The 25,440-nt window shown below is 43.2% G+C and overlaps 1 protein-coding gene across 13 annotated transcripts in view; it reads left to right on the top strand.

Moving 5' to 3' along the window:
• The first annotated feature begins 13,073 nt into the window (after positions 1–13,073).
• NTRK2 (neurotrophic receptor tyrosine kinase 2) overlaps positions 13,074–25,440 on the top strand; it is a 204,569-nt gene continuing 192,202 nt past the window's right edge. For 4 of the 13 annotated variants that reach the window (XM_027731837.2, XM_027731836.2, XM_039380289.1 and 1 more), the window contains exon 1: positions 13,082–13,752. In XM_027731837.2, coding sequence (XP_027587638.1) covers positions 13,544–13,752 — 209 coding nt within the window. In that variant the 5' untranslated portion in view covers positions 13,082–13,543. Of the gene's footprint in view, positions 13,753–25,440 lie in introns of all 13 variants that reach the window. The other 9 variants (XM_027731833.2, XM_039380286.1, XM_027731834.2 and 6 more) reach the window with 6 other exon arrangements.

Here is a 25,440-nt window from a genome sequence, read left to right as displayed (position 1 = left end):
AACAACCCCCTGCAGCGCTACAGGCTGGGCACAGAGTGGCTGGAAAGCAGCCAGGCAGAAAGGGACCTGGGGGTACTAATTGACAGGAAGCTCAACCTGAGCCAACAGTGTGCCCAGGTGGCCAAGAAGGCCAATGGGATCTTGTCCTGTATCAAAAATAGCGTGGCCAGCAGGAGCAGGGAAGTGATCCTTCCCCTGTACTCTGCGTTGGTGAGGCCACACCTTGCGTATTGTGTTCAGTTCTGGGCCCCTCAGTTCAGAAAGGATATTGAGGTGCTGGAGCGGGTCCAGAGAAGAGCAACAAGGCTGGTGAAGGGACTGGAGCATAAGTCCTCTGGGGAGAGGCTGAGGGAGCTGAGGTTGTTTAGCCTGGAGAAGAGGAGGCTCAGAGGTGACCTCATCACCGTCTATAACTACCTGAAGGGAAGTTCTAGCCAGGTGGGGGTTGGTCTCTTCTCTCAGGGCATCGCACAGCAAATAGGACAAGGGTGGTTGCACGGGCTTACTTAAGTCCGCCAGGGGAAATTTAATTTGGCTATCAGGAGAAAATTCTTTACAGAGAGTAATCAGGCATTGGAATGGGCTGCCCAGAGAGGTGGTGGATTCACCATCCCTGGAGATTTTTAAACACAGATTGGACGTGGCACTGAGTGCCATGATCTAGTAAATGGACTGGATTTGGACCAAGGGTTGGACTCGATGATCTCGGAGGTCTTTTCCAACCCAACTGATTCTATGATTCTATTCTATGATTCTATGATTCTATGAAGGTCAGGATTTCATCTTCTGCCTTGTCTATTCTCAATCACCTGAGAACATGTCTTTAAGGCCTGCTTTGCCTCTGCAGTTAAGAACTGAATGGATGTTAGATATGGATTGCCTTTGAGCAGTTCAAAAAGAGGACAAAGCTCCTCTGTAGTTAAGCCTAAGATAGGCCTTAACCAGTTAAAACTCCTAAGAATCGCTGTAAGTCATTTAAGGTTAAAGTGTCTTTTACCTTGATCATCAGTGGCTGGGGTGTGATTTCCTGCTGCGTGATCCTCCATCCAAGATAGGCCCAGGGTTGAGATCGCTGGATCTTCTCTGGAGCAACCTGCAACCCTGCTTCTTGGACAGCATTAGTCAGAGCAGTTATAACAGATTGTAACTCAGTCTCTGTGGCCGTGGTTACTAAGATGTTATCCATGTAATGGTAAATAATAGCTGAAGGGTGAAGTTTTCTGACAGGGTGGATAGCCTTAGCCACAACAGTCTGACAAATTATTGGACTATTATGCATCTCCTGGGGCAAAAAGACCCAGTGGTACCCCTGCATAGGCTCTGTGTGGTTTAAAGTAGGGATTGAGAAAGCAAAACATGGGGCATTACCAGGGTGTAGGAAAATGGTGAAGAAACAGTCCTTTAGGTCAATTACCATTAATGGCCATCCTGCTGGAAGCATAGCAGGTGAGGGGAGTCCTAGTTGTAATGCCCTCCCTAGGTTCTAGGACTGAATTGACTGCTCTAAGATCTTGCAGCATACACCATCTACCACTCTTTTTTGGAACACAGAACACCGGGGTGTTCCATGGACTGGAGGTTGGCACTATATGTCCTGCATTTAGTAGCTCTTGGACTAAGTCTCTCAGGTAAAGGAGCCGTTCCCTTTTTAAGGGCCACTGATTGACCCATATAGGGTCATTGGTCTTCCATGTCAGCTTAATTTGTCCTTGGAACAGCTGTCAATGGCCCTCACTGAAAATCCTGAGCATCCCTTGTCGCAATTTGCATGACAGTGCCAAACTGGCCTAATACATCTCTTCCCCACAGAGTGCACGGGATAGGAGCAACAAAAGGTGCTATCTTGGCAAACTGCCCCTCTGACCCCAACACTGTAGGCACCTGTGCACTCTGCCTAGGCCTCTGCATACCTCCAACCCCTTGAATAGTCGAAGCAGGAAATACAGTGGGCCAGTCAGCTGGTCACTCAGTGTCCTTTATGATAGAGACGTATGTGCCTGTGTCCATTAAGCCTTTAAATCTGCATCCGTCTATGTGACAAGTCATTATAGGTTGTGCCGCAGAGATAGCCCTTGTCCAAAATATTTGAGGCTTGTCTGTGCTCCTGAAAGCCCCTGAGCCCCTTTCCCCCTCCCCAGGTGGTGATGCACTGTAGGAGGGGATTAACTGGGCAAGTCGTTGTCCCTCAGGTATGTAGCAGGGAGGCACTGGTGTCCATGCCATAATTTGTATTTCGCTTTGGGAGTCAGAATCAATCACTCTGGCTAGGACAAACAAACCCATCCTAGTGGTTGATGAATGTCCAACTAGAAGGGCATGGATTCCTGGGCCTAAGGGTCCACAAACTACTGCGGGAATCAACACTACGGCAGTGGAATTTATATTTACTGGTTGATCTGAGGCCAGGTCCAGGCCTGCACTTCCTGCCGTGGTGGCGAGTAAGTCACTAACCAGTTTTCTTGGGCACCATTTATTTGATGGACCGGGGCGCGCGGCTTCGCACTCCGCTTCCAGTTTCCTGATGGGAAGGGTTTTACCTCAAGTCGACTCAAGTCCAACCTTCACTAGACCACCACTTCCCTTTATGACACTTTTGGCATACTGCCAAAGGGGGTTTCCTAGGACAGTTCTTATAGAAATGATTGGCAGCCCCACATCGGTAGCAGCTGCCCTTCCCTTTTCCTCTGTCCTGTATTCTCAGCTGGGCACTTAAGGCTGTTGCTAGAGAGGCAGTATGATGTTCAACTGATCCGACATCCTAACATGCTCGGACCATCTCAGCAATCGTGCAGCTTTCCCTTTCAGGGATGGTCTGCAAGGCTCGCCGACAATCCTGGTTAGCATTTTCGTAAGCAAGCTGCCTGAAAAGCAATTCTCTCGCATCTTCGTTTTCTATCTGCCTGTTTAATGAACCCTGCAGCCGATTGAGGAATCGTGAGAAGGACTCTGTTAGTCCTTGTAGGATCTTTGCAAAGGATAAATTACTATCCCTGTCTGTGTTAGGAAGCCTCCTTTCTGCCTTTAAAGCCATTTTTGTGATTACCTCTTATATCTCTTGAGGGTAACCAACCTGGGATTCGGGTGCCGTGTAGGCTCCCTCCCCCATCAAATGATTACAAGTCACACCTGCCTGCAAGCTGCTAAAATCATTTGCATAAGCTGTGCAATTCTCCCGGAAGTCAGTAAGCCAGATCTGTACTGGGTTGTTGTTAAAATCATCTTTTACAACATCTTCCAATCTTGGGGGATAAAAACATATGTAGTACTCAGTGTCTCCAAATACGAAAACACATGAGATGAGGAAATACCACTTTCTTTAACAATTTGCCTCAACTCCTTAGTCATGTCATAAGGCAGACTGAAATTGAGAGTTTTGCCGTGGCTGGTAAATGACGTGCATTTATAACCTTCCAATCCGCATCGCTTCCTCTCGACACCTTTCCCACCGGCTTACTGATGTACCCGCTCGCACACACTCGTCCTCACCCAGAGGAACCACAGTGGATTCCTCTCCTGCATCTTCCGATGCCTCACCACCCGCTGTACCAACACATTCAGCTCCTGGTAGAGGCATGCCAGAAGATGGATGCTGTGATGAAAGAGGCAAACCGTCCTTGTTCACACGGTTAGGACAAGATGGCTGCAGGGCTGGAAGAGATGGCCCGAGTTCTGGTCCCCTGACCGTGCAAGATGGCAGCGCCCATGCAGCGATCTGCTCGCCACATGGCCGTGACTCATCAGTGACCGAAGGGGGTGAGTTGTCTGGGATCCCCTCCCCCACGCCACAGTGGGAATTCAAAAACTGCTCCTCTGTAACAGCTCCACAGTTTGAATTTCGTGCCCCATCACCACAGCCCGCGTGTGCACGAAAACTCAGGCTAGAGCCATAACTTACATTGTTCCCCTCCCGTTCCTGCCCATGGAAAGTCCAACTCAAGTCCATTACTAAGTCCTCTCACCTACTTTCCTCTTGCATTGCCTGCGGTTCCCCCTCACTCCTGTCTCTAATCCTGATCTCTGGGGAATACCTATGCCTAGCAGCATTAGTAGGGGGTGAAGGAAAATTGATGTTTGTCTCTATGGAGGAATTTTGCTTTCTTTGAGCAATTTGCAGAGCATTCATAACTTGTGTCCAGGTAGGCAAGCATTTAAAGGCTTCTACATCACTGAACATTGATCTTTCTCTCATTTTAATCCCGGTCCTTTGCCAGGTGGTTATATTTAAGGCTCCAACCACTGGAAGCCCTGGTGCAACTACTCTTATCCATTGCAACAGTTCAATCACATTAGCTTGCATTATTTCTGTGGGATATTGTCTTAATAATAGGCACACAGCTTCTGTGTCCTTGTCTATCTCCCTGGAGTTTGAACATCCCATGCTGGCTTCTTACCTTGAGTTCTCTGCTGCCTTTTTTCCTTGGTGTACCTAGGTGCATGTAACTTCAGTTTTCAGAGCTCCTCCCCGCAGTCCTGCTGCGCTGGTCTCCTGACGCCTGAATTTTTTCTTCGGAAAGCGTTGTTTCAGCTTTTAAAACAAGCTAGCCCCAAACGCTACCGCAATTACCCTGATACAGGGCAGTCCCCATTCACCCCTCGTACAGGGGAAGTCCCATTTTATGTGCCATGTGTGGCAGTTTATTGATATAATAAGTAATAAATCCGCATGGACCCAGTCGGTTGAGGGTTCAGCAACCAGATCGATTTACTAGAGACAAACAACTTTTATATGCACTTTGAAAGTACACGTCACAACACGTGATTCTACCAACCAATCATACAGAGTACTCCACTGCCCATGTGTGCTGGAGTTCATAGGAGACTTCATTTCCCAGGATGCTCCTCAGCCATCCCTCCTATAACACCTATAAACAGGTACTTCCAGGAAATGATCCATGTGATCTGGTCAGACTTTACTGTAGGATGAGATATGTCAGCCATTGTCTATTTCTCACGACTAAATATAAAAGGAACATAGAGTTATACTGTTAATTTCTACATGTAATAAGATGAATTTTGACACTAAAGTCTGTCTCTGTTGCTAAGGAAAATGTAACTTCTTCAGAAGATGATCTTTCTTGAGGAGATGTCTTCAAAAGCAGATTAAAATGGGCACAGCTAAGAAAACCTGTCTGTTTGATATTAACAAGTTTAAAGCATCTGGCTTTTTTTTGGCTTCTTTTCTCATTGTGGGACAAAATTACTGACAAAATTACTAACCAAATCAGAGAATTCTTGCTCCAGAGGCAAAGCAAAGAGGAGTACCCAACAGTACTCATGAGGAGTAATGCCAAATTCATCTCTTAGGTATGGGGAGCAATGAATCCACAGTACTTGTTCCTCTTTCCCTGTCATAGGGTGAGTTCCTCTCCTGTTATTCCATCTACTTGTCTCTTCAGCTGGAATGGCCTGAAATTCTGAAATAGCTGAAAAGAGAAAAGATCTAGCAAAAAACTGAGAGGTGATGATGTGTCACCAGTGTTGTCAGTTACTCCACCTCTCTACTTGTATTTACCTAAAAAATTTAGAAGAACCCCTGTGACATGACTGAGGTGTGGTATCTGACAGCAGAGGCCCAGGGAGAAAGAGAAGCAATTAAGAGGTACTTCTAATGGGAACAGATCCCAAAAAGCACTGTCTATGTAAAAGACAAGTAAAAGCACCAGTCTCTGAGGAGAGAAGTTGCCCTTCAGGTAGGCTATGTAATGAAACTGCAAAAGATGGAGGAAAAACAAGTTTAAATGCTTTATATTGGCAACCTTAATAGAAGGTTCTTTTTCGCTCTGTAATTCTTGGATAAAATGTTCAAATGAAAAATATATTTAGTGACAGTTCAGGCATCAACATGCCATGTTAAAAAAAAAAAAGCAGCAGCATAGGAAGAGAATAAAATCAAATATTTTGGACATGAATAGAATACATTAACGAGAATTTTCATAAATCTAAAAAAGATAATCCCTAAAAAAACTTAAAGTGAATTCTACTGAAAGTAGGTATAAACTTTTGCTACATCATCACTTCAGGCTAACACATGGAACATAAGGCCAAAGCAAAAAAGTACAACTCAAACAGAATTTAACTAAGAACTAAGCTGTGCTTAATGGATAAGCTTCAGATAAGATAATACAAATCTTTCACTGACTTCAGCATCAGAACCTAAGTTGTAAGGTGAATTCACCTTAAATTGCTGTAAATACTGTTAACAGTCAAGAGACTGCTTTCTGCGCTGAACTGTACATAATATGCTTCATGCAATTGGTCCAGCTGCTTAGACAGCAAGCTGGACACTGCCTTAACTAGACATTTAAAGAGGGTAGCAAAAATAGCGCGATTGGTTTAAGCTAAAACTTTCAAAACCCAAATGTTCTCATAGTTTAAACTTTTATTGCATTCTCTGTGAAGAGAATGGTGACTATCAGCTCTATCTTTGATCCAGATGTTGCCAAACCACAAGGCAACATTGTTTGCTGAACTTCAGGAAACTGAACCAAATGGTGCCTCTGTCTTAACTGGACATGGCCATGTGAAAAACCAATGTTATCTGAATCTTGGGAAAAGGATTTATAAGTGATGATGATGGTACATCTTAAAATGTCTCCTGCTCTGTATGGTTGCTGTGGGAAACTGAGGGGAAGTACCATAGAAACCTAAACATTATGTAAGAGTCCCTCATGCCCTGTGACCAAATCTGTGTGTTGCGGAGGGAAAAGGTAGACAGGGAGAGACAAAAAGGAAAGAGAAGCTGTTAACAAATACTACATTTACATAGTATTGCCTCTAGTACCAATGTTCTTAAGAAAGGGAAAGAAAAATTAAGAATGCTCCCATAAATGTGATTTTCAGTTAGAAGATTAGATTTATCAAGACATTCACAGTATATTATCCATAAGTGGAGTAATGACCTCCAGTTACAGTTGCTGTACCAGCCATCAGGATCTCTCAGTCCTAAACTGATCAGCTGGAAGCAATTGATTTCTAACCTTCCAGGTCTCTACTACTTTGATTGCTTATCACTGCTCACGGCTGTTACCTATGTCATTGTGACAAGAGGCATGCTCAGACATCATCAGTAGTTTTGGAACAGAATTACGATGTCCTCTGCACGCCATCAACAATGAACACAACTGTACAAGCAGCATTTTCCCTTGGAGAAACAGGCCTTATAATGCGATTTGCCCTTTGTTTGAATGAAATGCTAGCATAGCCATGACAAGCATAACTGCATCATAAATTAAATTATGTCTATCTTGAGCAATAAATTACAGAGCTTTCTTTCTCCAGGTTAGTGTATTTCCCACAGCCTGAAAGGACAAGGAGTCATAAATCATAATCATGAGCAATGCATATTCATGTTATGTAGTCCCTGTGCATATAAATGACAAGAGTAGCAGTAACCCAGCAATTTGTAATGCCAAGTGAAGCTAGCTTGCAATGTTCCAATAGCTAAGTTTTCAGATGATTTTGGATCTTTTTAATTAGTGTCCTGGAGACTGGGTTTTGGGGAGTCCTTTTTTTTTCTTTCTCTTCTTGTTCATTGACTGCTGTAAAGGAGGATTCAAAATATCATGTGCTCATTGTGGCAAAAAAATCCTGCCATTTTCTCCCATTAAACTGGAAGAAAACTGACAACTGACTGACAGATTTTTATTATGTTGCCATTTTCCACCTGTTGAACCCTCCTAATCAGAAAGACAAGTATGATTTGCACAACAAAATATATGTGTGCAAACAGACATATAGACAGCTGGATCATCTGAGGAAAAAACAATTTCTGTGAACTGAACAAGTCCATGCCATTAATGCAAACTTAACCTGAACAAACACTGTTTGAAATAACCCAGCAAGACATCAGGGTTGATCAGTTGCTTTGGGATCCCTGTTGCTGAAGTCTTACCGGTAGGCACATAATTTATCTTTGCTTTCAGTTGTCCATAAGGTGATAACTGGATAGTTGCAGAAACAACAAGCTGCCCAGTTTGGCTGGCTGCAGAGAGACTCACAAGTGTGGTGGAAAAAATAGACTGATGTTGGGGTAAGAGCCTGCAGTGACACAGAGGGGGGGCAATTAAGCACGTGGTGGAGGAAGATACCTTTTCAAGTTTTTGTTCTAGTTCGACCACCTTCAGGATGATGTTTGCACTCACACATTACCAGGAAGCTACTTGTGGAGCCCTGTCAGCCAGAAAAAAAGAATGCTGCCTCGGACTTCAGCAAAAAAGGGAGATCCATGCTCCTTACAATCACTACTTTTACCATTCCCCCAAGAAATACTAACTTTTTTTTTATAAATGAAAAGGGTCCTTCCCTCCACTCTATGATGTGACTGCTTATTGATGAAAAGAAAGCAGCACTGCTCTTATAGCAAACAAATGTGACCAAGAGTAATCAGGAACTCTGTGATTAATACCAGCAGCCATCACACAAACACACGCTATGGGACAAGAGGCTAGTTAAATGTCTTGCCCTCATAAGGGCATGGGTGTGGCATGGGGGACTTTGACACTCTGTAGGGATATGAAAAGCAACACTCCATGGCGTTACAGCGTCCGGTGTGAACAGTGTCCCTAGAAGACTGACTGTCCTTTTTAAAAAATCTCAGGTAGACATCCCAGGCAATATCGAACTGGACCCAATCACTGTACACTCAGAGCCCCATTTTATTCCTTGTTTAATAGAAACGTGGTAGTTAGTCAACTTTTCCTTCCCCTTTTCTCTTTTTTCACTCCTTCCAAAAACAAAAAGGTGTGCTAATTTTCTTGAGCACAAGGTGGCAGGATTCAGCTTCCCTTAAAACCCAATAAATGCTGAACGGTGCTTGAAAGCGATAAGGTAAACGTTTCCGTTATTAGGAATGCAAAATCAGCCATGATCAAGTAGCTAGATAAATCTGCAAATAGGTGGAACACTGCAAAGAACAAAAGGCAGCCTAAACCACTCAGAGAGTGCCTCGTGTTTGAAGGAAATTCAGAAAAGAGCTGTGTGGAAACCAATTTTTGTCATTGAGGGAAAAGATGTGCGAGCTCATTTAAGAGAGGCAGGTACATCTCAGAGTAGTTATCAGCCCAGCAGACGCTGGCGATTGGAGTTCATAGGCTTGCTCTGGGTCGTGGTGCAGATGTGTGTCTCTGACCACAGTTCTTGAACACAAGGACATTTTCGTATGAAAAGTTTTATGGGAATTGGGATATTTCTCTAGAAAACAAAAGGTTTCTGAGAAGATCATGAGTTCCTATGAGGTGTTCAACCTCTCGCTCTTGTAAGAGCTAAATATTTCGAAACTGGAAGCAAAATGTAAGCATTTATTTCTATACAGTTTTGATAAGATTAGTCTTTCTGTATACACACGCTTTTGCCAAGATAGGGTACACAAATCATGTGACCTGTTCTCAGACTCAGCAGTATAATTACTTATTCCCCCACCTAAATAACACTACTCTCAGGGGCATTCTTTGAATTTTCAGGTGCTGACTTTTTCCCACAAATTCATGTTATCCACCTTTACAGATATTTACTATAATTTCTATTCAGTGATATGTTCTTTATGTATGGTGTATGAATTAAAGCTCAAGTTAATCAAGAGTGATTAAACTTAACTTTAGCATAGTGATTTCAGGGAAACACTGAGTATTTCATTATGTTCAGGTTTTGCTCCTAATATATTCAGATGAATGTGCTCCCACGTAACTTTATCTACAGCAGTAAAAAAAATGGGCAAAGAAATATGTATTGCAAGGAAACAGAATTTCTGGGAGGTTGCTAATTTGCCTTCATCTACCTAAGGCAAATCTGACTCTAATTCACCGGCCCTGAAGAGGTTCACCTCACTTGCTCTGAGAAGGCTCTATTATTCAAGATTTGAGTGTTCTCCAAAGTGATCTATTTGTGGTGCTTAACTGTCCTTTTCATACAAAAGTTTTCATAATGTCAAACATGAATCATCCTTGTTGTAAATCAAGTGTATTACTTGTCCTATTCCCCAGACAAGGAAAAAAATATTACCTGTCCCTTTGCATGCCCTTTTACATATTTCAGGGGTGTTATTGCACTTCCTGTCAGACTTTCATGCACTGAAAAAAGCCAGTTCTTTCAATCTTGACTCAGAATTCATATTTTCTAGCCCTCTAATCACACTCTATGGCTTTGTCATATTTTCAACTTTGCTCCAGTTTTAACACCCTCAGGATGATGTTTGCTTTTGCAGCATTATCAGAAAGCTATTTATCTCTAGTGGTTTAGTTGTGGCTCTCCCTTAAGTATTGACTCACATTGTGGCTCTTTCTTAAGTACTGATTAATAGGAAGTACTTGAGTATTTGAAGTTCCTTCCTACTTTCTTTAATCTGTAAGAAAAAACCATAGAATACATAAAAATAAACCTTATCTACGTAAAATAAAGTCATGACTTACCACAGAAATTCTTTATACAGCTATCTAAATAATTCTAGAATTTAAAGACTCAAAGCAGGAACTGTGCCTATTGAAAGAGTTGCTGCTTCCCCCACTAGGCCAGCAATGGTATTTCTCAGTGCAGCATTCCCTAGCTTTCATTTTGACAATTCTGGTGGCACTTTCAGTCTGCTATCTTCCCCTATTCCCCCCCCAGTCTATTTTGATAAAATACTAATTTTAGTGGGGAAATAGATTTTTAACAGAATTTGGTATTTTACCATTACGTTTTTACATCTGGTAAGTTTTGGCATTGTCATGCAGAAATCTATGTCACCAAACTTCTAAGCAATGATTACTGTATAACTCAGCAACACCCTCATGAGAAATTTTTTGAATTGCAGGAAATATAAACTGAGGTTTACCACAATGGTGATGATTCCTTTTCCAAGTGTTTGCTCTAGCACTATTTAACGCTTACCTGCAGCCTTATGAATTTATGGTCTTGCCTACAGAACTTTGTCATTTCAATACTATTGAACCATCTCATTAGCCAGTTTGATCCAACTGCATAGTTTTATCTAAAACTTCTTTGACAACTTGTCAGTTTTGCAAATTCATGGAAAACAGAGACCTAAGATGTCTGTGAAGTAATAAAGTTTAAGTATGTGCCCATATATGATTAGATAGCTGTGACCTAATTGTCATAAAATCGCAAGTAGAATTGCAATGAGTAATTATGGCCATAAAGAGCTGATGTCTTCATGTTCATCCAGGAGATAGAGGGGAAATAAAGCATATTTTCCAAAGCTGTAAGTAGACTTCACTGGAGAACAGTAAAGAAGGTTTTACGGCAACTTACAGATTTCAGAATTTTACTTCTGTCCTGCATTAAGGATCTTACTGAAGATTGAAAATAGAATCATATTGCAGTTTATGCAAATAATTTTTCTCTCTTTTAACACTTGCCTCCAAATCCTTTAAAAATACCAAACTGTTTTGCCTCTAGAAAATTTTTCCATGACCTTTTTATCTTACTAGTTATCCTTCTATAAATACTTTGTTTGGAGAAATATTTTATTTTAAAGCTATTGGTGCCTTAAAAAAAAATTGTATTAATTGTAGACAAAAGGCCTTGCACCAAATAATATTTCATATGGTCCTTCCATGTTTTTATGCTGCATCATTGGCTTTGTTATTCCTTGAGCCTCTCTTCATCTTCCTTGTGTTTTATTTTAAAAAAATAAAGTGCTGAACTTGGTAAGGAGGCAGTATATTCTGAGTATCTCTGTAAACATTTTACTTAAACTTCAAATAAATTAGGTTGAAGTATATCATGATCAATAGTATTTTTCAATTATGTCTTTTTGTCTAGTCTTCATTTGTTGCCTCACGGGGAAGTATAAATCAGTGTTTCAGCTTTGACTTTCTTAGCAGGATGTTCTTTGAAAGCAAAACTAACCCTTTCTGTGGCCATGCCAGGCCTACAAATGCTTCCAGTAAGATGGGGATTTTCCTGTTAGCCTGAGCAAATGCAAAAAGAATGAAGTGTGCTTTCAATTAATAAGTGCCATGTCAAACTGATTCCCGAGCACTTTCTATCAGCCTATTGACTGTTTGTTCTGTATCTTAGTAAGAGAAATTGTGTAACCTTTTCTTTCTTTAATTCACCCAGATTTACTAATCTGAAAATACTCAGCTCGGGTAATTAGGTAAGAAAGGACCATCACCATCTTTTGATGTAACAGTAGAGGTTAAGTGAAAAACCTGTTGACAGAGAGCAAGGACTACCCGCCGTGTACCAGGACAGAAGCACATAGTCTCAGAAACGGCAAGGGAAGAACATCCCAGATCAGCTGCTCTTTGCACCTGCGAATGCGTGACACACGTATGTCGTTCGGACTTGCCTCAGCCTCGATGCACAGCAATGATAACTCCTTGCTGTGTGCCCTGTGTCGTCCCCCTGGCGCCTGGGGGTCCATGGGGCGGTCGGGGGTTCACTGCTCCGCGCGGAGGCAGTGCGGGCGGGACTGCGGTACGCGGCGGCGGCGGGACGCGCGGTGGCGCCTGCGGAGCGCTCAGTGCGGGGCGCTGCGGCGGGATCCGGCTCACCGGCAGCGCTGCGGAACCCGCAAGCGGGGGCGGGGGCAGAAAAACGCAAAGCACCCCCGACCGCAGAGCTGTCAAGGGAAGAACAAGGAGTACTAGGGTCGCTCATCCGTTGATTTCCGGGGTTCTCACACCATCCCCGATGGTTTATCACCCGATGGCGAGCTCTCGCCCTGGCGGGGATGCCAAGTGCCCCTCGGCAAAGTGCCTCTGTCCTCCCGCCGGGGCAGACAGCTCTTACAGGCGGTGGGGCGCTCCCCATCCCGCGGGGTGCGTGCACGCCTCTTTGTGTGTGCGCGCGTATGTATGTGCGAGGCTGAAAGCTCAGGCGCAGCCTGCCTATTGGTATCTGCTCTTCGGCAACCTCCCTTTCCCCCGCTCCCCCTCCTCCCTCCCATGTCCTTTTTTTTTTTTAATTATTTTTTTTTATTTCAAGCTCATTTTGTGGAGTTTCTGCCCCTCTCTGCGTCAGCCCCACGTCACTTTGCCGGCAGCTCCCCGTCTTGGGCTGGAGCAGGAGCCGGAGCTGGTTTATTATCAGCTGGAGGGAGGAGGAGACGGTGCGTAAAGCGGCGAGCGCGGAGCCCCGAGCCCCGCCGCCACCGCGAGCTGCGCCTCCCTCCTCATCCGCTCGCCCTCCCTCCGGCGGGCAGCGCCGCCCGAGCCCCCGCAGGTAGGCGCGCAGCCTCCGCCACCTGTCCCCGCCGCCCCGCGCGTTTTGCAGCATCATCGGGAGTAGCCGCAGGGGCAGGCGGTGTCGCTGTCAGCCCGCGGGGCCGGGGGCAGGTGCCGCGCCGCGCCGGAGGCCCCGGTCGGCCTCTGCTCCGCGCCGCCCGGGTCCGGCCCCCGCCGACTCGCGCAGTGCCCGGGCGGACAGCGCCGCGGGGCGGTGTGGCTGCGGCTGCGGCGCGCCCATGTAAGCACCGGTCCCGTCTGCCCGCCTGCGGCGCGGAAGGCTGCGCACCCTCCGGCCGAGCGCCCCGGCAGCGGCGGCGGCGGCGCAGGGAGCAGGAGGAGGCCGTCGGGGCAGCGCTGGAGTGAACGGGGACGGCATGGTGTCCTGGCGGCGGAGGCCGAGACCCGGCCTGGCGCGGCTGTGGTGCCTGTGCTGTCTGGTGCTGGGCTGCTGGCGGGGTGCGCTGGGCTGTCCCGCGTCCTGCAACTGCAGCTCCTGGCGGATCTGGTGCACGGAGTCGTCGCCGGGCATCGCCTCCTTCCCCGTGCCGCAGCGGAGCGCCGAGGGCGACAATGTTACCGAGATGTGAGTACGGCCCGGGGCCAGGCGCGGGGGCGGCGGGCCGGAGCAGGCGGGGGAAGCTGCAGGCGGAGGTGGCGGGTAACTGGCCCGCGCCGAGAGGCACTTACTCCGCGGGCAGATGCGGTGGCTGGAAGACTAAAAGCCCGTATGATTTAATTTGGACGCGACTTTCCAGACGTACCGCTGTCAACCTGTTTAGATGGTGAATCCTAATTGCCGCGATGCGGTTCCCAGGGCACTGGGCGGGGGTCGCCGCCGGCCGCAGCGGGAACACGGGGCAGCCGGGGAGCGGTACGGGGGGCTGGGGCTCCGCTTCCGCCTCCTGCTCCTTCCCCTACCAGGGGCGCGCACCGGTCAGCCCGCACCTCTGCGGCGGCAGCAGGTATGGTACGAAGAGTTTATTTTATTTATGGGGTTTTTTACATTCTCTCCCTCAGTTTATTGCTGCGAACCTCACCCCAGATCTCTCATGTTCTCTTTTCCTATGAAAAAAAAAAAGAAAAAAAAAAAAAAGAAAGGAAAGGGATGCGGCAGATTCTGATGGAAGTGACAGCAAACTATCCTCCAAACCCTAGCCATAGGAATGCGAACCTGGTTTGCCTTTCTCAGTGGAGGTGGCTGGAAGGAGAAAATACGAAGCCTGCAGATGAATGAACATTGTGCTGCTTGTCAGCAAGTGGTAGGCGATTAGGAAACCCTAATTAAGCGTGAGGAAGGTGCAAAAAAGTTTTTTCCCCCCTCGTTTCCATGTGGTACTTCCATCCTCGTTGGCCTGAAGATGGTCTTTGGTGAGGGAGTGCTCTTGCTTTTCATGCTAAATCCTGCATCCTTTCACAACTCAGAGCACTGTGGCATCTATATACGTTGCCTGAGGAAACCTGAAAAGGTTCTTGCTGAGCAAAAAAATTTGGGTACTGGATGATGGAAAAAACCATCTTCTCAGGAAAAAACCATCTCAAGCTGTCTTCTCCATCTTCTTATTTCCCTGTTATTGTTTCTGAATTACTTTCTATGGCATTTAATGTAAAAGATACCAGAATATTTTCCCCAAAATTGATTCAGGTTTCTCACTATTTGGCTTCACCATCCTTCTTCTCTTTGTTAGTTTCCTCTAGAAGCAGTATAAAAATACTGTCGAATACAGTGTGAGTTTAGATTAAATTCTAGCCTTTGAGCTACATTCCTACAGTTTGTCGAAGTCAATTTGCTGCATTTCTCTGCTTGGGGAGAAAGCTGGAGGCATTCCTTTCTACTACTCATACATGGCCTACCTTTGGTAGATTTTTAGGACCTATGGTAAAGAAACAGTCTTTCTGAATTGTAACTGTTATTGATTTAGATGTTTGTGTAATATTCTGTAGATTGCTTAATTGGAAAAAAATTACTTTGAGCTATGCATCTGTGCTCATTTACATAGGCTTTGTAGCCTTTTTATCTGGTGCTTTCAAATTAGAAGTAACAGAGCCATTTTCCCTTGGAATTTAATCTCTGTTTAAAAGGCCAGAGGAGAAAACAGGTATTATAAATATGTGTTCCAGCCATGATTAACTTAAAACGTGTCTAGTCATTTTGTGTTGCTGGTTTTGGTTTTCATTTTCTGGGTTTTTTTTTTGCGCATCGCTGTCTTTACAGGTTTTTTTTTGGTTTTTACTGTATCATTCTGTGACATTGCACATTGTTGTGTTTGGTGATCTAAAAATAATTTTGAGTCATGGATTTCTCAGGAGATGCTGTCACACATATTTAAGATGGTCTTTTCATGTGTACTTTTAACATAAAACACAGCGGCCCTTCAATTAGTTTATAGGCATAAATTAAAAATTGGACTGCAGTAGCTGTCACATTATTTTGTTGTGTGACCTCGGTAAACAGTAACTATGTAGGGAAGCAGTTCTAATACAGTAGCTACAGATTGTGGAACCATTTTTAACACTGCAGATCTTGCTTTACTCTAGCTAAGAAACAGGTTTAAGAGACTGGGGCATTGCATTTCACTTGTGAATCTTCAGGCCTGGTTCTTTTTTATGTGCTTTACAGATACAAGAGCACAATTCCATTGGTCTCTGGTGGAATTCCTCTTGGTATAAATAACAGAAGAGTGTAAGACAATTAATTTCAAGAATTTGTTCCCATGTATTTCCATAGTGTCTATTGAAACCAATTCTTTATTTGTTGGTTATGTACTGCTCTTGACGGGAGTGGATCTCACAGTCCGAGACAAAACATCCACAGGCACCTGGGGCATGTGTGCTGACTCCAATTCCTTACGTGCGCCACAAGTACGGGAGGCTGGAATAACTGCGTGGTCAGGGTGGGTGTGTGAAGTCCATGGTGGTTCAGAGGGTTGGCTGTGGGCCAGGTGGATGGCACTGAGCAGATGGGGTGTGAGTGGGCAGCCAGAGTTTTCCCCTTTAAGAGGTGGCATAGAAGGCTTGAGCATTGTGGTAGGAATAGCAGAGTTGAGGTGCCATGCATAAGGCAGCCTCTGTCCTTTAATGCTCAGGTGCTTCAGCTCTGTTTTGGTCTGTAAGTAAACTGCAGTTTAGAGCTTAATAAGCAGTCTTGTCCCAGTTGAGCTATTTCTTGGTTCCTGGTTGGATCCAACATCCAGATCTACTGAGGGCAGTAGAAAGACACCCAGAATGCTTCTGCATCAGCCCTGTGAGGGCCAGCTGCTGAAATTTTGTGTGGGAGGGCATAAGAGTATTTATGCCTGGTGCTTTCTTAGTCATCTTCCTCACTCTTTCCCTTCCTAGTTGTTTTTGTATAGTTTTCTATTATAGTTAATAAGATGCATTTTAGATTTGTCCAGCTGGCTAGGATGATGGTGTGGGCTGGCCTTTATCTAGAAAGCAAGTGCCAATGCTTATCATAACAGAGTGTAATTGTAATAATTGTTTGGTTGTTTGTATATTATTGGAGATAAATTGAACTCTAGAGCGAGATCCTGCATTAAAATAACCATATCAGTCATTGAAGCTCACATTAAGAGCCAAGGACCAACAGTGGTGAGAGCAAAATAACTATATCAGTATTGTTAAATCCATACATTGTAGGCACAATAGCAAATAAGTAGTTCTTGTCAGGATCACTCATTACAGAATATCAATAGAGTAGTAATGAGTGATTTTTAAAGTGTTCAGGACTTCTTGTAAAAGGACCAGTCTAATATTTTCTTGCTAAGTAAAATCTATTGCTATTATATCTCAGTGTATATGACTCTTCAAAGACTTTGATTTAAAAGTGATTTCTTGCAGTGCAAGTATATTCCTGGCCTAGTTTCACAGTTCTGCTTTCAAGTCATTAATATGTTTACTTATGATTATTCAGGTGAATGGGGTTTGAAATTAATTGGTGTTTTTCAGGAAGAACTACTTGCCAACAAAACAGTAGATGACTTTTAAACTCTTGCCTGTTAAAACAGAGGTGATTGTTTATTGCGTACATTTCAAAACCACAAAATAAATTTCTAATGCAGTTACATAAAGCACTCTAGAATTGTTAATAAGACAGGATAAGTAATTTATAGAGTAAATTATTTAACAAGTCATGTGAGCTTGTGCTAAAAAAAGGCAGGTTTAAATTAATTTGAAGCTCAGAGCTGTTGGTATTTTGAGGTTTTTTTCATTTGATATTTCTAAACTGTTGTAGATTAAATGTAATATAAAACTGGCTACAGGGCCTCTCAACCCTCAGCCCCTTCCTCCTCAAAGCAACTTTTGGCTATGCATCATTGCATGAACTTGGCTCGATTGAGAAGTTATTTCTGGTGACTTGGAATTGTATAATAAAACATGAGACACCAGGCTACAAATTGTTATGGGGACTTTGGACAGTGGTGACATAATAGCTGCTTTTAGGATATTGCCCTTTTACTTTTCAAATCTTTTAAAGATCTGGGTAAATGGTTGAGTGGAATGTAAGAACTGAAAATTGGTTTTCTAATTTCTAGGCTCTAAAAATACTCCAAATATCACAAAGCATTGGATTTTGTATATACTGGGGTTCTTCTTTTGATCTCAGGGAACCTTTTGTGTGTCTTGTTTTAGTCCTTGTCCTTATGGTTTGTGAGGACTGATGTGGCTCCTGGGGGTCTCCACTCTGGCTGTCAGGCTGAGACGAAATAGCTCACAAGGCTGGAAGAGAGCAGCATCCATCAAGAGAAGCTCCCTATGGGGAGGGTGGCAGGAACACTGTCTCTCCCTCTTTGTCCTTGGTCACTCAAGAATTTTGAGAGGTTTTGGATTTATATACTGAAATGAAAGCTGTTTATATAAATTCAAGAATTTGGTCTTGAATACGTTGTTTTCAAGAAATTTCGACTTCTTTCCATACTAATGAGAAAACAGGGCTTGGCAGTGCAGCCTGTGATATCTTTAGAATGACATTTTCCAGATTTCTCAGGTTCTATTTTTTCTTCATTATTTTTATGCTGCCAAGTGTAAGGGAGAAAGTAGCTTAGCAATATTCTGGATCCCTAATCACTGTAAAGTAAAAAATTTTACATAACTAAACAAGGACCTTATTTCTCCATTTTGGATTTCGTTTTAAAGTGAAGAGGGATCCCCCGTCCCCCTTTATTTTTTTTTTATTTCTATTCTCTCTCCTCTGTGTTTGTCATCTGTCATAACACAAATGTCTAACACTATGTCAGTGAATGTGACCATCCAGATACCCTTGCCCAAGCAGGATGAGTGTAATGAGTAATAAAAAATGAAAAATGGAGGAAAGAGCTCTAAAACTGTTTCAATGTTTTGTTGATGTTAAATGTATATTTAGCTTTTTACACGTGAAAAACCACTCTTTTAAAACTGTCCTTTGAAAAGTGAAGCACTGATGGTATAAATTCACTAATTCATATGCATTTCAAATGGAGAAATAAATCCGTAGAAGTTTGAAAGCCCGTACTGCCTAGGATGTGAATATGCTCTGCTACTGGATGCTGTTTGTGTCTGCAAAAGTCTCTTCATCCAGATGTATGTAGGCATATAGCTGCTATTAAAATCAAATATAATTAGGATGCTTCTTAATTCCTGTTTGATTATGAGCCTGTATTTTCAGAAACTGCAAGAGGCAAACCAAACTACTCCCCTTCCTGAACGGTGTGTTTTATATAGCTACCGTTAAGCGTAACATTACAGAGTCACAGAATCACAGAATGGATAAGGTTAGAAGGGACCACCAGTGGTATCACCTAGTACAACCTCCCTGCTCAAGAAGCTTACTCTAGAGCACATTACACAGGACTGTGTCCACATGGTGCTTAAATATCCCCAGTGAGGGAGACTCCACAACCTGTCTGGGCAATCTGTTGTACGGTCACCCAAAAGTAAAGTTGTTCTTCCCTATGTTCAGGTGGAACTTCTTGTGCATCAGTTTTTGCCTGCTGCCTCTTGTTCTGTTGCTTGACACACTGAGAAGAACCTGACTTCGTCCTCTTGGCACCCTCCCTTCAGTTACTTGTGTATATTGACAAGATCCCCTCTGAGTCATCTCTTCTCGAGGCTGAACAGGCCCAGCTACCCTAGTCTTTCCTCATATGAGAGATGCACCAGTTCCCTAATCATCTTCGTACCCCTCTACTGGACTTTCTCAAGTAGCTCCATGTCTCTCGTGTCCAGAGGAAATGGACACAGCACTCCAGATGGTGACCTCACTGGAGCTGAGTAGAGGGGCAGGATCACCTGCAGTGACCTGCTGGCAATGCTCTTCCTAATGCACCCCATGATACCATTGGCCTCCTTGGCCACAAGGACACACTGCTTGCTCATGGACAGCTTGTTGTCTGCCAGGACTCCCAGGTCCTTCCCTGCAGAGTTGCTTTCCAGGTCAGCTCCCAGCGTGTGCTGGTGCCCGAGACTGTTATTCCTCCCCAGGTGTAGGACCCTGCATTTGCCTTTGTTGAATTTCAGGCAGTTCCTCCCTGCCCATCTCTCCAACCTGTTGAGGTCCTTCTGAAGGGCTACACAGCACTGTGGGGTATCGGTCACTCTTCCCAGCTTTGTGTCATCAGTGACCTTGCTGAGGAGGCATCTGTCTTTTCATGCAAGTCACTGATGAATAAGTTAAACAACAGTGGGCCCAGTATTGAACCCTGGGGGTTCACCACTGACAGGCCTCCAACTAGACCCTGTGACATTGATTATGACCCTCTAGGATCTGCTGGTAATCCAGTTTTCAATCCACCTCACTGTCCACTCCCACAGTACACACTTTCTAAGCTTGCCTATGAGGATATCATGTGACACAGTGTCTAAAGCCTTGTTGAAGTCGAGGTAGGCAATATCCACTGCTTTCCCTCATCCATCCAGGTAGTTGGCCCATCATAGTAAGCAATCAGGTTGGTCTAGCATGATTTTCCTTTAGTGAATCCATGCTGACTACTCCTGATCCCCTTCTGGTCATCCATGTGCATTGGGATGGCCTCCAGAATAAGGCACTCCATGATCTTTCCAGCAATAAAGGTGAAGCTGACTGGGTGGTAGTTCCCCGTGTCCTCTTTCTTGCTCATTTTGAAGATACCTTTCTTACTGTCCTTGACATCCTTGGCCAGAATTAAGTGCAGATGGATTTTGGTCTTCCTCATCTCATTTATGCTTACTCTGACAACATCCCTATAGTCTTCCCAAGTGGCCTCTTCCTGCTTTCACCTCCTCTGTATCTCCTGTTTGTGCTTCACTTTTAACAGGAGTTTCTTATTCACCCGTGCATGTGTTTTGCCCTCTTTGCTTCACTTCTTGCTCATCAGGATGCACTGATCTTGAGCCTGGAGGAGGAGATGCTTGCATATTGATTGACGAGCTCTCTTGGACCCCTCTTCACTGCAGGGCTCATTCCCATTGGATTCTTCCAAAAAGGTCCCTGAAGAGGCTAAATTAGCTCTCCTGAAGTCCAGGGTTGTGGTCTCACTTGCCACCATACAAGGGTCTACAATCTCATGGTCACATTGCATAATTGTAGTGAATTTACAGGAAAGGAGCCATGCCATGGAAATTCTGTTGTGAACTTGCATTTATTTTTTTAAATTTTCATGTAAGAAAATGACCTGCATTGAGTGTTGATCATCGACAGAGGTTATAGCAGAAACTTAAATATATTTAATACCAGTTCAGCTATACATTTCTGAGTTGTGTTATCATTGTTAGGTTACATTCTTGGAGATCAGATTTGAGGTCAGTATTCTTTTATTCTTAGACAAGGCCTGAAGCAGTGAGATTTTCTTTTTCAGAAGTAAGATTAAAATGGAAGAAATAATGCCAAAGGTGTCCAAGGCATTTTCAGGGGCACTTTAAGAGATCATAATCTCTGAATCGTGTAACTTGAACTTTACTTTTGCTAAGTCCTGATCTAGCAAGGTAATTAGATGCCCTTTATTTCAGGGGGAATGTGAGTCTGAGATTCTTGCCTTCTTAAAATCAGTGACAATAATGGATGGAATTAGTGTTTCACCAGGGTAGTTTAGAGTATATATGTGAAAGATGAAAAGAACCTTGATTCAAGCATTTTCCTGCCTGTTTTAAGTTAGGAAGAGATGGGACCTGTTGCTCCATCACTTGATGTGTTTTTGACTTGCAGCTTTGTTTGCTTTTCCAATGTTTTCATACTGTACAAAATGCATTGAGGCATGAGGAAGCTCAGATTATTTTCGTGGGGAAGCCTTTTACAAAGTTTTAGATAATTTTGCATTGAAATGCAACTGCAAAACAGTTGCACCTGCAGGTACTACTATGGATCGATAGAGGGTATATGGTTCATTGTATACAGTTGTCTGATGTAGAAATAAAAGAAAGGCAATGCATTTATCAAAGTTAGTCTGTTTCCAGACTGTTGCTGAAACAGACAAAGCAGTGAAATGGCGAAACTTTGGAAGTCCTTTTGGAAGAGTCTGTCCACAGAGCTATAGTTGGGGCTGGGAAAGTTGCCTGCTTTTCTCTTGATTTGACACTCGAGCCAGCAGTTTTAGATTTAAATGAAATTAGTCTTACCTTCTCAATTTCCTAACCATACATGTAAAACTAAGTAAGGCTATGTTGAGCAGGTATCTTGTGAAGCACATTGCCCCACATCACGGGGTCAGATGCTGTACTCCATATGAAGGGTGTGTGGAGTGTGACTTTTCCTATTCTTTTGCACCAACTGCCTGCTTTCCTGAATGTCATATGGCATAGCAATCATATGTGAATAAATCATGTGCCCATACTGAGCATGTCAGTCTTACTGGGTAGGGACTGGGAGACTTTTCACAGCATGTGCTGTGGGTGTTATGTGATGGACTTCTGAATCGTGTCTAGGACTGTCCCAGCCCTCGGCATTTAAAATCTGGCATCTCCCTACTAACGATATAGTGAAGGCAGTTAACTCAGCTGGCTATTCTCCTGCCAGCAATGGAGAACTCACTTCTTCCAGAAAGTGATTCAGGAGGCTAAATTACATTCCTACTGCAGATTACCCAATGGAGTCATCCTCTTTCCTCTCCACTGATTATAAGAAAATATTGGGGACTTAGTTCACTGGAGTGAGGGGCAAAACCAAGATCTTCCATTTAGCGAGCAGAGTCATTCTGTAGAGTAAACTGATTTTTGTGGTTCCAGGTGAAACATTTCAGCATGCATGTGAAGGGCTGCTCTGCTAGAAGCAGAACATGGGTCTGAACCAAGGTCTTGCATGTCAGCATCTTAACTGCTGGTCCTGTATGGTGTACAGATGTGGGCTTGCCTTGGTTCTTCCTGGCTGAGTTGCCTTCTTTGTCATATAGTATTCAAATATGCTTTTGGGTCCAGGAGCAGGACAGTCTGTTTAGCTAAAAGGCTGTGACACTTATTTGTGTAGTGAGACAGCTGCATCCTGCTCCTTCTCCACTATGTGTTCAATTACAGTAAAAATTAGAACAGCACAAACAGGTAAGATTGAGATTGCCCTCTTTCAGGTTGCTTCATAAGTATGGTATTTTCTGAGAAACTGGGATCACATTCCCTTAGGAAGCAGAAGGATTTGAACATGGAACCCCTGGACATTATTTATAGCTGGAGCATTATTTATGGCATTTCCTTCAACTCTGTGATCTTCAACCTCACACAGAGATGTCTCTCTTTTTGTTTTTTTTTTTTTCTCTCCCCCACCCCCCCAGCTGAATCTATCTGTTGAATATGGGTCTAGTTCAGGAAGATGAAATTTCTTTTTTTCTTTTCTCCACCCACTAAATGGGTGAATAGTCTACTGCATATTCATCTCCTACTCTTCCCTTCAGTCTTGCCTCTTTTAATTATTAGAAAAAGGTTTTGGAACACATTATGCATACTGTGATCCTTACCTGGTAAACATATATACTGTAGTCTCCAGCTGGGAGCAGTTTTGTTGACTTCATGGGTCTAACTAAGCATATGCTGAAGTGTGTTAAGTTTGGAGTGGTGGTAAGTAAGCATCTTTTTAAGACTGCTGTGTGCATATTTATAAATATTGAGAAAATTAGAATAGATTTACAAATATTTTTGATTGATGCAAATCCATGTGACATCAAGGCACCTAAATAAAAAAATATTAATGCTGGATACTGCTTCTGCAGTACATATCACTGCAAATCCTGGATCAGGATTTGTGTGCAATGACTGTCATGTTGCCCGAAGCCTATGTCATTTGAGGGATGTGAACCGAGGTGGCACAGCTGCAGAAATAGATGCTGCTTGTCCTGGAGGTGGGTGTGGGTGGAAAAAAGACTGTCCATCTTCCCTGCTCTGGACGTTTCTCCCAACTGTTCATGAAATTCCTGTCTGCATAGAGACAGGGCAGTTGTTCCTTCAGTTTACGTGGTCTGGTAGCGTGCATAGTTTTCGCTAGAGCACGTCTGCATGTTCTTATGACTTTCAATGAACGATTTAACTTGTAGCAGTTTTGCTCTTCTTTTTTTTCACTCTTTCTGAAATGAAAGGTTTAGGAGGTGAGCTTCCTAATAGTTGGAGGTATCACCAAAATGTCTACTCAGTCTCATATTTGCAGGTGAACACCTTTACCATATACATCCTGGGACAGGGGCAATGCTGCAAAAGGTGTGTAGGAAGGAGTGCTGAAAGGTGTGCACATCAGTGCGGTGTGGTCATGAGAACTGTAGGCAGAAATATGCTGGTGGATGAGAGGAATACTACTCTACTCATAAGCAATAACAAGGACAAAAGCTGTAGAGGTAAATGAAGAATTCTGTGAAAGTAGTGGTGGTGAAGAGAAAGCAGCTTTGCAGAAATAGTGAAGAAGTTTGAAGAATACTGCTGCAGAAGATGTCACCTTTTGAAACAGGTACATGCAGGATAAGAGTTTTGTTTGAAGGTAAAATGGTAGAGAAGGTGACCGAAGACTTTGACATTATATTAAAATGGAAAATTAATGCTTACAAAAGAGTATGTTTTCCTAAAGTATAACAATAAATACATCCATGAGCACATTTTTAAGTAAAAGTTAATGACATTCTGGAAGGGGCAATGTGTATATGTCACGTAGCAGAACAGAAATACAAGAAGAAAACTGAAAGACAGACACAGAATGCTTGTCTGTGTGTACCATTGCAACTGAGAATTTTCCCAGGATCAAACTGGCCTAGTACAGGAACATGGAAAGTTATGGAAACAGTAGCAGCAATTTGGCATTCAGCAGAAGTATTAAATATACTCTGGATACTGACAAATGTGCAGAAAATATAATAAACACATCATTATGCTAATATATGCAGTATGAGTAAGAAGCTACTTATATTAAATGAAGAATGGGATTCCTCAAGTGAAAGAATGCTAATGGAAAAAGCTATAAATTCAAAAGATTGACTAACTAAAATAAGAAGTGGACTATGCAGTAATGTAAATAAATGTGATAAAAGAAAGTTAAATAGGTAACTGTGAAGAGCGCATGAATGTGGAACAGTGAAGAATGCCTCTGAAAGAGTTTAGCAAAAAAGCAATATCAGTGCTGTTGAAATGCTCTCTGAAAAATGCATTGGTTAAATATAAGATTCACTTGGACGTACAGAAGGTGGCAATTTGTTCTGGGCCTAGAAGAGTGAGGTAAATGTCAAGAGAGTCAACATCACGGAAAGTCAAAAGGACAACCCATAACCCTTTTGGAATGCTTTGGTAACATAGTGTGAAGTTTTATTCATGTATGTCTTTCATTAAGAGACAAGAATGTCTTCAAGAAGACACAGATCTGTGATCAGGGCTACACAAGATGTTTCACAGGTCTTGGGATGGAGTCTGGGAAATCAGTTGTGACCCATGGAAGCAGATGGTATCATTCGAAGAATGGAAAAACATCTACCAGTTGGGTTCTCTGTGTAATAATTGCATAGAAAAGGGGTAGAGATTATGGCCATATGTAGTCTCTCAAGACTTAAGTAAAAACAGAAGAAAGAAACTTTTTGCTGGGTTATGGAAAGGGGAATATTGTTTGAGATGTCAGGAGTCAAATTGTTCAGCAAATTTAATGTATTAACAGGATATAGATGGATTTTCTTGGATAGATGTCCTAAGTTTTGCATTCTCTCCATCATTTGGAAGTCGTACCTTTTGATCTGTATTTGACATGGGATGAACTGAATGCAGTGGATGAGACAGTGGACAGTGTAGCAGGTACGTCAGACATACATCTCGATGATCCAATAAATATCAGACCACATCGAATGGAGTATTTGACATTCTAAGAGCCAGTAAT

The sequence above is a fragment of the Pipra filicauda genome, unplaced genomic scaffold, assembly GCF_003945595.2.
Source record: "Pipra filicauda isolate LSUMZ 115617 unplaced genomic scaffold, ASM394559v2 scaffold191_size1418713_pilon, whole genome shotgun sequence".
Classification (NCBI taxonomy): domain Eukaryota; kingdom Metazoa; phylum Chordata; class Aves; order Passeriformes; family Pipridae; genus Pipra; species Pipra filicauda.
Note: the sequence above shows the minus strand (reverse complement) of the source record. Positions and strands in the feature narration are given on the sequence as shown.